We start from the raw sequence: 12883 nt of genomic DNA, 5'->3' as shown, positions 1-12883 counted from the left end.
CTTGTCGATTTCTCCTGCTTTGTCGTTTATAGCATGACACTCTTTATGCGCTCAACTTTTCATGCAGCAAACAAAAATGGAAAATATCTTGGTCTGGAATGATTTTTGAGAGTTTGATTCGTCTGTCTGTCTGAGATATTGCATATAACAAAGCAAATCAAATGCCAAGGCAAAGTTAAACTTTTAAGTTTGTGGTGAGGCGGGCAGAAAACAAATACAACATTATTACTACTAAAGTCAACTGCGGTTGCTGCCACTGCGGCGGCTGTTATTGAAGTGCACGCGTCTAAAATATCGAGAGCAAAAAATGGAAAAGAAAAAAAATCAAATAAAAAAAGCAAAATTTCCATCAACTCAACCAGCAAGGCATAAAAAAATCGATGAAGCATGACAAGAGCGCGAAGAAACCAGCAAAGAAAAGAAATTGAAGGCAGCCAACAGCTTGAGCTTAGCAAAAGCAGAGCGAGCATTGAATAAGAAATCATTTTCACTAATGATGCTAAAAGAGAAGAAGCAGAAGCAGAGAAGACGTCATTGAGATTGCGCTTAAGTTGATGTTGGATGCTTCGTTTGGTGGTGATGATGATGATGATGTGTTGTGCTCGCTTTAAACTTTACCTACATACTCGCTCGTACATGCGGCGGCCTTTTGCCAATTTCCTGCCTGTGACAATGATGTAGCTACCCAAAAGGCAAACCCATTAAAAGGCAGCCCAATTTTTTTTTCGTTTGTTGTTGCTTTTAAGTGCTCGATGGGCGTGGCAGAAATAAATTTGTTACACGAAACAATGCAATCAATCAAAATAACTAACACACACACCACGACGCATAAAAAAAATATCGCTCAGCTACGGGCTGCACTTTGTCGCTGTCTCCGAGAGCCACAGAGAGCGGAAAAAAAGAGAGGAGGAGAGACACAAAAAAACAAAAATAGAGACAAAAAGAAAAGCGTAACGGCAAAAAGCTGGAAACGCTTCGCTCTACAAAACAAACAGCTGATGGATGGCCCCAACAATTTTGCACTAGGGCCAAGGACATTTTGTTTGCTCTTTTTTGCCGCCGTTCTTGCTGTTGTTGCTGTTGCTTTTGCCTTTGGCCTAATGCCAAAAAGCGTGGGAATCAAACTGCTAAATTTTCGGTGGCTTCAAACATTTGGGTCAGTTAGCATTTGGACAACAATTAGTTAGTTAACGATATTTTAGTAGACATTTGCCAAATTTTTATGCATATTTAAGCCTCTGACTGCTAAAAACTATTTTTCTGTTCTCTCGCTTCGCTTCCAATCAATTTGTTGGCAGTTTTTGTCTTTCCGCTTCGCCTTCATTTTTCCTTTTCCATTTTCCTGTTCCTTTTTGTGTTCCTTTCCATGGCTGCATACGAATTGACTTATATTTAAATAAAATTAGTTACATAAACAATAATTGACTTCAATTGGCTTTTGTGTTTGCATAAAATTCAATTTTCATTTCCGCCATTGACTTGAATGGCATCACAATGGATGGGCGCTCTCTGGCCCTGGCATCCTGCTTGCTGGCTGCCAGCTCCTGGCTCCTGGCTCCTGTCTCCTGTCTCGACTTGCCGTTGTCTTTTCTTGTTTGTTGGGTCAGCTTCATGGCATTTTATTGTACTTGTAGTTCCCCGTCGCTTGCACTATGCGGCGTATGAGTAATGTTTGCATTGGGTAAAACTTTTACGAGTCTTTTAAAATTACGTTTTCCATTGCGGTAATTACTTAAGATGCAAGTATGTTTGCCATGTTCAAATCCAAGTGCTATACTTTTGTATAAAACTAGTGATGTTGAGATTATTTAAGTTCGATTGAAAAGAAAGCTTTAATATCAACTATTTACTAAAAGTGATTAAGATGGAATGATAGAAACTTATTTGGATAATAAACAATCGAATTGATGTGATTATTTGATGATATTTTTACTAAGATAACTTAAAATGGAGAATTAGATTCTTACCTTGATAATAAATAATTATATCTTGTAATTTTCATAGGTAGATTGAATTTACCATAATAATATTTATGACAATGTGCAACAGTCGCTCAATGAAATGTATAAATAATTCATAGCTCAAGATTCTGTAGGGTGTAAGTTAGAAAGATACTGACGGGTTTACTTGACTTCGAGATACCCGCTTCCGATTTTAAATAAGAGCAAAACAGTGCGGTATTATTCATAAAATTAAAATGATTGAAATATTCCAAACGCTATTTTTGGTATATTGATATAATAATATATTCAAAATATACCAGATTGTCGAGCAAAGCAACTAAGTCCCCTAGTTAGTAGGCTTTTTGTCCATACAAAATGTTACATATATTTCCTCGAGTCAAAAGTTCTAATATCTTTCTACCCTATAGGTATCGCAATGCTTTTTTAGTTGTATGAAAAAACCGTAATCGATTGCATGTTAAAATGAAACTGACAATAACATCTAACCAGATTAACTACTGAATGTTTTTGATACACCGAGCTAACCTTTCATTGACCTTTGCCCAGTGTTTTTGGCCGTGTTAAGTACGCGATTCAATTGAATCATGTCAGTATTTTCCACTTGATTATACATTATTTAAACAGCTGTCCGGCTAATGTCATTTGTTGTTGCCGATGTTGTTGTTGTTATTGCTGCTGCTATTGTTCGACCAATCCTGTTGACATTTGGCAATTCTCATTAAAAAGCAACAATGCATTTATAATTAAAATTGCATAAATGTTTACCCATAGACAAAGGGCCTCAGCCGCAGTCGTTAAACGGGAGAGAGACCGGGAGAGAGCGAGCTTATAAAGGGAAAAACCCTTTTTTCAGCTGCTTTCCAGTGACAGCAAATGGCAGCGACCATGCGTCGACTTTTCAACTTAATTGTTATAGTAATTGTTTTTATTGAAATGTGTCAAATGCAACGCGATGAAAATTAAATTTTGAATATTTTATTAACACGGCGGCGACGATGGCGTCGGCGACTGACAACAAAAACAATAATAGCAACAATAACAACAAAACAAAAGCGATGCATAGCAAAAAAGGACACTCACCTGTCATTGCGTTTGTCAGTCTACATGTCACATAATTAATTGATGAGCATAAATATTTGCCGAGGTACAACTAAATTGCAAAAAAATTGCAAAATTACCTTGCATAGGGAATATGGAATGCTCTCGAAAATAACACAAACAATAAAATATCAATAGCTGATAAAACATTTTTTTGTTATATTCTTTATTTATTTACAAACTGATAAAACATGTTAGGTAAATTTAAGTTACTATTATTTTCTGTAATTTTCTATTATTATATTACATATATGAAAATTGCACTTCTTATTTTTAATGTATAGCAAAGTAGTTTTAACTTAAAAAGCGTTCAAATTGTATTTATTATGTTTTTTTTTAACATTTTTTAATTATTTATTTTAATAATGTCCTTATTACCTTTTTCATTGGCATGCAACACTAACGTTTGGTAAAATAATTTGTGTTTCTCATTTGATGAATAATCAAAACAACGACAATTTATTGAAACAATTGAAAAAGATAAAAAATACGCAGCGTTAGTTCACATCGTAAATAAATTCTATCTGAGCCAAGTTAAATGAACTTATGCTTCTGTTCGTTAAGCGTTAAATAACTAAAATAAAAACATCATTTAATTTTGCTTTAAAATAATTATTTTAAGAAGGACTGATATTTGTTTTTTATTATGGTTAAAAAATTCAAATATACATGCGACGTTACTTTCAGTTTGTCAATTTGATCACATAATAAATAAACTCGATTCGAAATGCAGAGAGAGAGAGAGAGAGAGAGAGAGAGAGAGAAGCGCAAACAAAGCAAAAACAATATTATTTTATTATTCTTTGTGTTTTTTTCGTTTTAACAAATTATAAATAATAAATCCATAGAACATTGTATTTATTATTTCATTTTCTATGTGTGTTGACCATGTTTGCCATGTTGGCCAACATTATTTATTTACAGACAGGTTGGCTGGCCAACTTTGCGTGTCACAAAAATGTTAAAATATTAAAAAAAAAGAAGAGAGAGAGAACAAATTTAATGTTTTTGTGAATTGTACATTTCCCGCTGTGTTGCGACGCATTAAAGTTGTTGCAAGTTGCAAGTTTGCTAACCGCGCACAGAACAATAAAATGCACAACTTTATTTCGACTTGCTTCACCGAGCAAAGGCAACAGGGAGTCGAGCAAATGCGAGTTCAACAACAACAACAACAATTGCGACAACAACAATAATAATAACAACAACTTGCAATAGTTTGTTGCCATTTTCTTTTGACTATTTTTTTGCATTTTCTTTTCTTGCTTCTCCAGTTGCACTTTCATTTCTTTTCGTACGTGGCGCAGAAAACCCAAACGAAAATTTCCAATTGTTGCAATTTTCAATTATTGTTTTGAAATTGATGTGTGCTTAAGGACGAGACATTCATGCTCGAGTTGCCAGCAAACACAACACTCTAGCACACCCATACACACACATACTCGTTTTTACACTCGCAGACAGTCTGAGACTTGGCCGCAATTGAACTTGGTGTTTTGTGGCATGCGCGAAGAATATTTGCACAGCAATTGAAGTGTGTGCTGAACGTGTGTTGAGTGCATGTCAAGGGAGGCAGAGAGGATAGCGGAAAGCGAAGCTCACTGTAAGCAAGATGTTACTCGGGGATATAAACCAGACCGGACACAGGTCAAATCAAACGGTTTCAGTGGTTAGCTAGGCAAATAAATTAAGGCAAAGAAATTGTCTGCAATTATACGCGGAAAATGGTTGGCAATGAGAGAAAATTGGCAAGACCATGGAAATGAATAGCATACACATTTGGAGACTATTTTAACATTATGTAAAATTGTTGATTAAAATATAATTGCTTAAAAAAGTTAACATACTTACCTACTACTCGTAGTTTCTTTAAGTATTGAATGTTGATTGAAAATTGGGCTGAAGTACTCGTAAATTAGCAAATATTACGTTTAATATCCCTGCACCATTATTGATTCTGTAACTTTAAAGTTTTTAATTTAAATTTATGTTTTATTAATCCATTATGAAACCTATTTTTTGTATTACATCAATACTCTGAATTAAACAAATTATAGGACAAAATTTTATCGCTGTGAAAAATATTTTGCATCTTGAAAATTTGTAGAAATAAAATTTGCAAATAATATAACTAAGCATTATTACGAATAAATAAATAAAAATGTTGCTGGTTACTAAAATTAATTTGTAGATATGTGAAGGTGTTTAATGAAGTTCAGTCGCACTGTTTTTTTTATGATGGAGAATTTAATATTAAAATTCAAATTTGAATTAGATTACCTTAATAGGTGTCTTCTCTAACTTGTTAAATTTTTAAATATACCCAAACCATAATAATGCTTTAAGTTGCATTTAACTTTAATTAATTTGTTAAATGCTTTAGTTTTTTTTTTTGAAAGATTTCCTTATTACGTTAAGTACAATATTTCTTTCTTAAAAAGGATTAAATTTATTAGATGCGAATATGCATAACACAACTGCGCACATATTGTTAAAAGCGTGCTTTAAGTCAGCTTAGCTAAAATACATTTAAAAATCCAGAAAATGGCAGTTATATAAGCAAGCAGCTTAAGCACAAAATTGTCAGCATCAACAGCATTTTGCTTTTAATATAGTTTATTTTTTTCTGTTGAAGTTTATCATTAGTTATGAGGTAATCACCTTCTTCTGCAGCAGCAACTCGAGGCATATGCATAACATAATAACATAATGAAATAAATTTAATTACACGGCACAGGCAATCCACTTGTAAACTGTGCGCCGTCAATGCCACTGCAGCAAACTTAACTTTTGAACGTACTACGTACTTTGAGTGGGTGTGTGTGTATGAATACACAAATAGAGCGAGAGAGAGAGAGAGAATGAGAAAAGCGGCAGAGATACAAATGTACATGGGCAATGTTTATATGAATGCACCTACTTAGCCTTTAGTTTCAAGTGCGCGCAGTGCTCTCATCAAGCGTCTCTCCTGCTCCTGTGGCCCAGTGTTGTATTGGGTAAGATGGCGGCCGAGCAGGGACCATAGACCACCCGGAAACCCAACACAAGTGCGCACAGGTGCTCAAGCGAAGCCACACACACACACATATAGAATATTTGTATGTGTGTGGGTATTTGTGTTCATAAGTTCATTTAGTTTTGGTCGCTGCGCATGTGAGTGCACTTGAGCCCACGTCGTTGTCGGGGTCCTGGCCCTGGACTGATGCTGCTCCTGTTTCTGCTTCTGTTCCTGACTCGCTCGGAGTCTGGGTCCAGCTTCCACAAAAGTCCACAGACAGACAGACGCTCCCGCTGACGCTGCTGACTGACTTGCTAACATCGTTGAGCGTCGGAGTAATTATGAAAATTTTCAAAATGAGCTCGCCCTGCTTCAGTTTTTCGAAAGTTGAGCACGAGTAATTAAAAATTTCGTAGTGTCGCCCGCCATCGTCGTTCCATTTTGTTGGCCAACATGGAGTACGGCAGAGTAGAGTACAATTTCACCACTCATATTCGTATTTTCCTAATGAAAGCCGCCGAATTGCCTTGCCGTCGTTTGCTTTGCCTTATATTTGTTGTGCCTTGTTGTTGAGAATATGCATATTATGCTATGCACATAAATTTTAATTAAATTCGTTTTTCTATTTGCCGGTAAATAGTCGTAGTCGTAGTCACAGTCACAGTCGCAGTCGCCGTACCTAGCTACCTAGTGGTATAATTTTAATTAGAAAGCGGCAAGCATTAAGCAATAAAGCATTTTGCCACACAAAAGCAGCCCAGCAATTAGTTGCTTCTGTTGCACGGGACGTATGCGTAATGTGAGCTAAATGCTTTGCTGAAGTAATATGCCAAAGAAGAAAGCGTGTCTAGTGGTCAATGATAAGCTATAAATGAGAAGTGAGTAAGAAGAAGTTACTTCCGCTTTCAGCTTCTGAAGAATGCTATACATAATAATAATAAATATTACTTCAGATTACTGACATTGTCTTTCACTTAATTAAAGATTATGCTTATTAATATGTTTAAGTTTTAATTTTAATTTGTATAGCTGTTATTCTTTTGAAGAATTAAGTACAAAATAATTTAAATAAACACTATTTATTATTAACATTATATCTATAGAAGCTTTCCAATTGCGTTCTATTAATATTCAACTTTCTTTTAAAGACTTATGTCAGCTTATTTTGATTGGCTCTGACTGTCTTTATTATACTTTTAGCTCTGCGTTTTTAGTACTTATTGTTCTAAGAATGAATAAATATAAATTAACATTCATATTATAATAGATGCTTTAAATGTGAACTATTCTGTTTATAATTCATCTATAATAAAAATATAAATTAAAAATACAAGCGAATATCCATATAACAACATATTTTTACTTATTTCTAAAACTAATTTAAGAATATTTGCTTATATTCAAATCAATAAAGTCTCTCACAGTTCGGTAGTAAATAATCAAACAGCTGTCCAATTCATTCCTTATCTCTCAATCTAACCTTACACTCTCTGAATTTTTATTAGTTCAGCAGACGTGAATGCCCAAGCATCCTGAAAGGGAATAGAATAGAAACCGAAGCTATCTTTATTAGATACCAATACAAACACAAGCCATAAAACAAAGGACCAAAAATTGATGTGTTAATTGATGAAGTAGAAATACTGCCCTCCATTTCTCTTTCTCACTTACTTGCTTTCTCTCTCTCTCTCTTTTTGTTGGCAGCGTTTATAGCTACTACAAATACATAAACAAAATGTATACATATACAAGTTCGTTTGTTTGCAGCTCTCCAATGTGTATGTGTGTGTGCTGAAAACATGCAAATTGTTTACATGAAAATTCCATTATGTTTGCAAAGCAAAAGGAGGAGGCTGTAAACCGGTCGGAGGTGCAGCTCATCGAGGCTAGACAACAAACCCAAACAATGCATTATCTCTGGCTTTGGCCTCGGCAACACACACACACACACACACACACCGACACAGAGAGAAAGCAATGAAAACTTCATGTAATATAAGTCAACAGCAGTTAGCCAATAACACAACGAACAGGAAAAACAAGAACAAAGCGCATTGTTGACGCCACCACATGATACCTTTAACGGCATCGTCGTCGTCGTCGTCGTCATCATCAGAATCATCATCATCATTAAGGGTTTAAAATCTTTTAACTCCTGCTAGACACACTCAAAATACACACACACTCTTGCTGTGAGCTGGTCTATAAAACTTACTTGCTTGTAGTTTAAGGAGGAGCAGGAGGAAAGCAGACTTGCAAATGCAAAACTAAAACTGACTACGTCTGACGTTTTGTGTCTACAAAAACGAAGAAGCACAAAAAAACACAACAAAACAAAAAAAAAATGAGTGGAGAGGGGGGCTGCAGGGGAAGGAAAAACCAACGACGCTGATGATGGGGAAGAAACGAGAAAACTCAGCAAGTCAGTCAGCCAGGAACAACGTTTCAGAGGCCTCTTTGTTTTTGTTACAATGTGCCCGACTATTTTCCTTGAATGGTCAGAAAAGTTGTAGCTGCAAAAATGTAGCTGAAAAGGCCCACATGGCCATGGGGATTGCAAAGGGGCACGGGGGTAGGTGGTAGGGGGCAGAGGCCAACGCCAGAGTCAAAGGCAACAAAAAAAAGGAGAAGAGAATCGAGGTAGAAACACAAAAACTTAACATTCGTCTGGCCCCACAGCACACGTGTCTATCGAGTCAAGTCAGCAGCGTCTACCTTTAGCTTTTGTGTGAGGGTGTTGAACACATTTTCGGGGTGTGTGTGTGTGTGTGTGTGTATGTGTATCAATAACAACAGCAAAATGTGGCAAACTGTGAGCTGCAAACAACAACAATAACGAGCTGAAAATTAGCAAAAAGCAAAATCGATACTTTTGCACAAAAGTTCTCGTTGTTGTTGCTCTGGTTCATTAAAGTTTCAATGCTCTCCAAATATGCGTTTCATTAAAGCCGCTTTGCCACACGTACATATATACATATGCGTGTGTTTGAGTGGGAATTAGAAGGTGATAATACTGAGATTTTCCTACCAATAAAACGCATTCATTATGCTTAAAGGTAAACGACACGAAGTTTTGTAACTGTGCTGGATTAAAGTTGCAATAATAAAGAAAGTATTTTCAATTGCAAAAGTTTCATTTCATATTTTAGCCACTCAACAGACAATCGATATTCTTAACACTGTTGCCTTTTAATTGATATTTGCGTTTGGCTTACAAATGTATTAGCTGGCATTTTATTACCTTGATTTGTTGGCGAGTTAAGACACATATTCGAAGTTATCGACATCCATTGTTAGGTGAAGCGGTAGTCGTAAATGCTTTTCACTCAACGTCATGCTGTCAATTTGCTAATTAAGCCAAAAGCCGCAAAGTAAAGAAACTTGTTTTCAGGGTGTTGCACAGCGCTGAAGTTGGGGTTGGGATTGCACTCGTATTTCCAATTGAGGTCAGTCGATGACATGAACAACGACTCGATACGACGAAAGATAGCAGCAAATATCGCTCAGGCAGACACAAAAGCAATCAAAAAACTCTTCAAGCCAAATTATAATTGAAAAGCAAAAGCGAAAGCGTTACAAATTTCATTGCTCAACTTTAATTTGTGCCCAGTCAGCGAACAATTTCGACTTAAAGTAGCCCAGCAAACTGCCTACTTGAAGATGACTTTTGCTGGAGGCTCCATTTTGCACTCTCGCGGTTTTTCGGCTCGAACTTCTCCGAGGATCGTGCCACTGAAAATTGTTGGCATATTTTACTGATGAAGAAAGAGAAAGAGGAACGAGCACGAAAAGCTTGCTCTCAAAATTGTATTAGTGTACGCTCTGAAGCCAACCAAAGTTATTTAAATTAAAGTCACATAAATGCCGATGTCGTTGTCGTTGTCGCTGTGTTGGCTAACAAGCCGTTAAAGCAACAACAACAACAACAAGAACAGCAACAACATCAACGATTTTTGGGCGTGCGATGGGTGGAAAGTTTTTCCGCTCCGAAGCGGCGGCGGCGGCTGCTCCTCTATTATTAATTTAACATTTGCCTGGCATTTTCTTAGAGTCGCTGCCATTTTGTTCGCGTCGCTGCTGCTCGGCTACGTTCATTAGCTTCCGTTGCGGAAGCGGAAGTGCTACACAGTCGCGCAGTCAGACATACTCAGTGATTCCAACACACACACACATACTCCCCGAATTGCTGTTGACTTCTTCGATTGCAACGACAACAATCTAGTCGACTTCCAATTCAAGTTTGTCGAGTGAGTTTCTTATTTGTGTAATGCCAACGTATTTTTATGGTATTTTTATGTTGTTTATAGACTTGCAAAATGTCGCTGGTAACTTTTTGACTAACTTGCAAATTTGTGCAGCTAACTGCAGCGTTTTGACTAATACGAGAAATATATGAGTTAAACATTTTGGAATGAAATATTAATACAAAGATGAATGCAGAGTGGAAAAGCTTGCAGTCATTAAAGTAAATTATTACTATCGTTGATCATTTATGTAATAAATAAATTAAATAAATAAATAATAACAGCTATTGTATTTAAAAAAAATACTTTATAAAAAAATAATGAAGTATAGAATTAAGAAAATGTAATTAAATTGAACGCAAATAGTAAATATTGAGAGAAGCATTTCATCAATAAATTGAAGTAATAATGTAAATTTAAAAAATAAATTTTATAAATTAATCGAAAATAAAGATTTAAAAAACTTGAAAGTAATTGTTTTAGATTGAAGTTAATGTGTTTTGCATTATAAGTTAAAAATTAAAAACAAATTTGACTTAAATCATTTAAAACAAATAAGAAAGTTATAGTTATTAAAAAGATACCGTAAAAAACCATCCCAGATTGTCTTAAAAAACTTCTATAATTTCTACGAATATAATATTAACAATATTAGATTCATAATGCAATCCTTCTGCTAAAACATGCTTTTACCTTTTTTTTACATTTTTCACTTGTAGTCGACTTGTGCTAAATATTCCTCAGCAAATTAGCAACAAAATCAATTGCTGTAAAACCTGTCCCTATATGAAGTTGTCTCAACTTTTACGAGTTTGCCAATTTACTGTTCAAATCGACATGCCGGTTGACAGCTTTGACTAGTTAACTAACTAACTTACAGACTGGCTGACTGACTGACTGACTGCCTTGACTGCCGCTGCCTCAGCTGTCCAGCTATTTGGACTGTCAGTTTTGCTGTCAAATCATGTTTTATTTTTTCGTTGTTGTTGCTATATTGTATTTTTGACATTTAGTTTTGATTGTTGCACGCCTGCGCCTGCACAATGTGCAGCCGTAACTGCTATGGCGCTAAAACGGAAGCGAAGAAATTCACTTCCGCAGCATGTGCTTCCGTTTGGTGTGTGTGCGCTTCGCTGAGCCGCCTGCCGCCAGAAAATGGAGAGCACAACTCTCAGCTAAGGACTCGACAGGACACGGAGACAGAAGAGAAGAGACGAAAAGAGAAAGGGTCAGGCATACACAATACAATTTTTGGTGTATTTTGTTTACTATTTCATTTTATTTTACATTTATTTATTTATTTTTTCTTTGTTTAAACTTATTCCCTAAATAATGGCCATGGTCTTAACTTTTCGGCAGGCAAAGCATCGCATCTACGAGCGCTGTAAATCATATTCCATTGAAGGCAGGGCAATTTGCTGTTGGCGTATAGAGAGTATAATAAATCTGTGGCTTATGGGCATAGCAAAATCCGTAAACAAGCAAGAGACACAACACAAAAAATACAACAGCTCTAAAAGCCGTATAAAAGAACAATTAATTGGAATAAATAGAAAGAAAATAAATAGAGAAAGTTAGTAAGAGAAACTAAAATTGGATTGTATTATTATAAGGCAAAAATATGTTTTACTATATTTACTTTAAATTAAATACTTTTAAATTTGAATTTCTTTTGACAATACTTCTGCAGCTGTCTACAAATTTTTTGCGCACCATTTACATTTCTGCTTTTGCTTTGCACAAACAACTGGAAAAAAACATAAACTGAATTTCTAGCTGAAAGGGGGAAACACACTAAAAAAAAAATAGCAAAAAGAATCGCTTAATCCTCGCCGGGCATTGCACTGATTATTCTTTACGACGCATAAACTATATATAATAATACGATGAAAACCTTTTATTCTCTTTGCAGACGATTGCGACAACAATTTGTTGCGGCTTTAAATACGAGTGCGATTATATCGAGAATCAAAGTGTGAAATTCGCCGCGGCCGCAAAATTCGCGATTCCGACTGTCATCGGACGAGTAACAACAACTGAAACAACAACAACAACAGCAACAGCAACAGCAACTGTAAAGCAAAGTAGACAGATAGACAGACAGACAGCGGATGCAGCAGCTGGTCTAGAGAGCTTTTTCGGACGCGACGTAAACCCCATAAAAAGGACATTAAAACAAACAAACAAATACTACAATACAATACACACAATACATATTGGGAAAAGCTGTTAAAAACCCCCCGTTCGAAACAAACATGTTGGCCTTTCACAACGAGCACATTGCCAGTGAGTAAAACTATGCTATACTCTTTTTTTATTATTGGGTTTTAACGCTAACTTTAAGCTTTAAGACTCCACAGGCATATTTACAAATATAGTAATAATTTTAAAAGCACAGACGGTCCGGCTAAGGTACAAAGTGGGTGGGAGGTGGACAATGGTTTTGATTCTGGGTCTGAGAGAGAGTTTTGGTTCTTGGCGCTGGCAGGAAAAATTGTAGAAATTTGTACACATTACAAACACTTGGGACACGGCAATTACACTTAAAAGGCAACTAGTGCCATTAAGCAATGTGCTTC

At 35.9% G+C, this 12883-nt stretch overlaps 1 protein-coding gene across 3 annotated transcripts in view; it reads left to right on the top strand.

Annotated features, from left to right (window-relative positions):
• The window catches only part of LOC133840305 (G-box-binding factor-like), a 78544-nt gene that overhangs the window by 43773 nt on the left and 21888 nt on the right, over positions 1-12883 (top strand). For all 3 annotated transcript variants that reach the window (XM_062272061.1, XM_062272060.1, XM_062272059.1), the window contains one exon: positions 12217-12590. In XM_062272061.1, coding sequence (XP_062128045.1) covers positions 12560-12590 — 31 coding nt within the window. In that variant the 5' untranslated portion in view covers positions 12217-12559. The remainder of the gene's footprint in view (positions 1-12216; positions 12591-12883) is intronic.

This window comes from Drosophila sulfurigaster, chromosome 3 (genome assembly GCF_023558435.1).
Source record: "Drosophila sulfurigaster albostrigata strain 15112-1811.04 chromosome 3, ASM2355843v2, whole genome shotgun sequence".
Classification (NCBI taxonomy): domain Eukaryota; kingdom Metazoa; phylum Arthropoda; class Insecta; order Diptera; family Drosophilidae; genus Drosophila; species Drosophila sulfurigaster.
The sequence above is the reverse complement of the archived record's forward strand: the minus strand, read 5'-3'. Positions and strand labels throughout refer to the sequence as shown.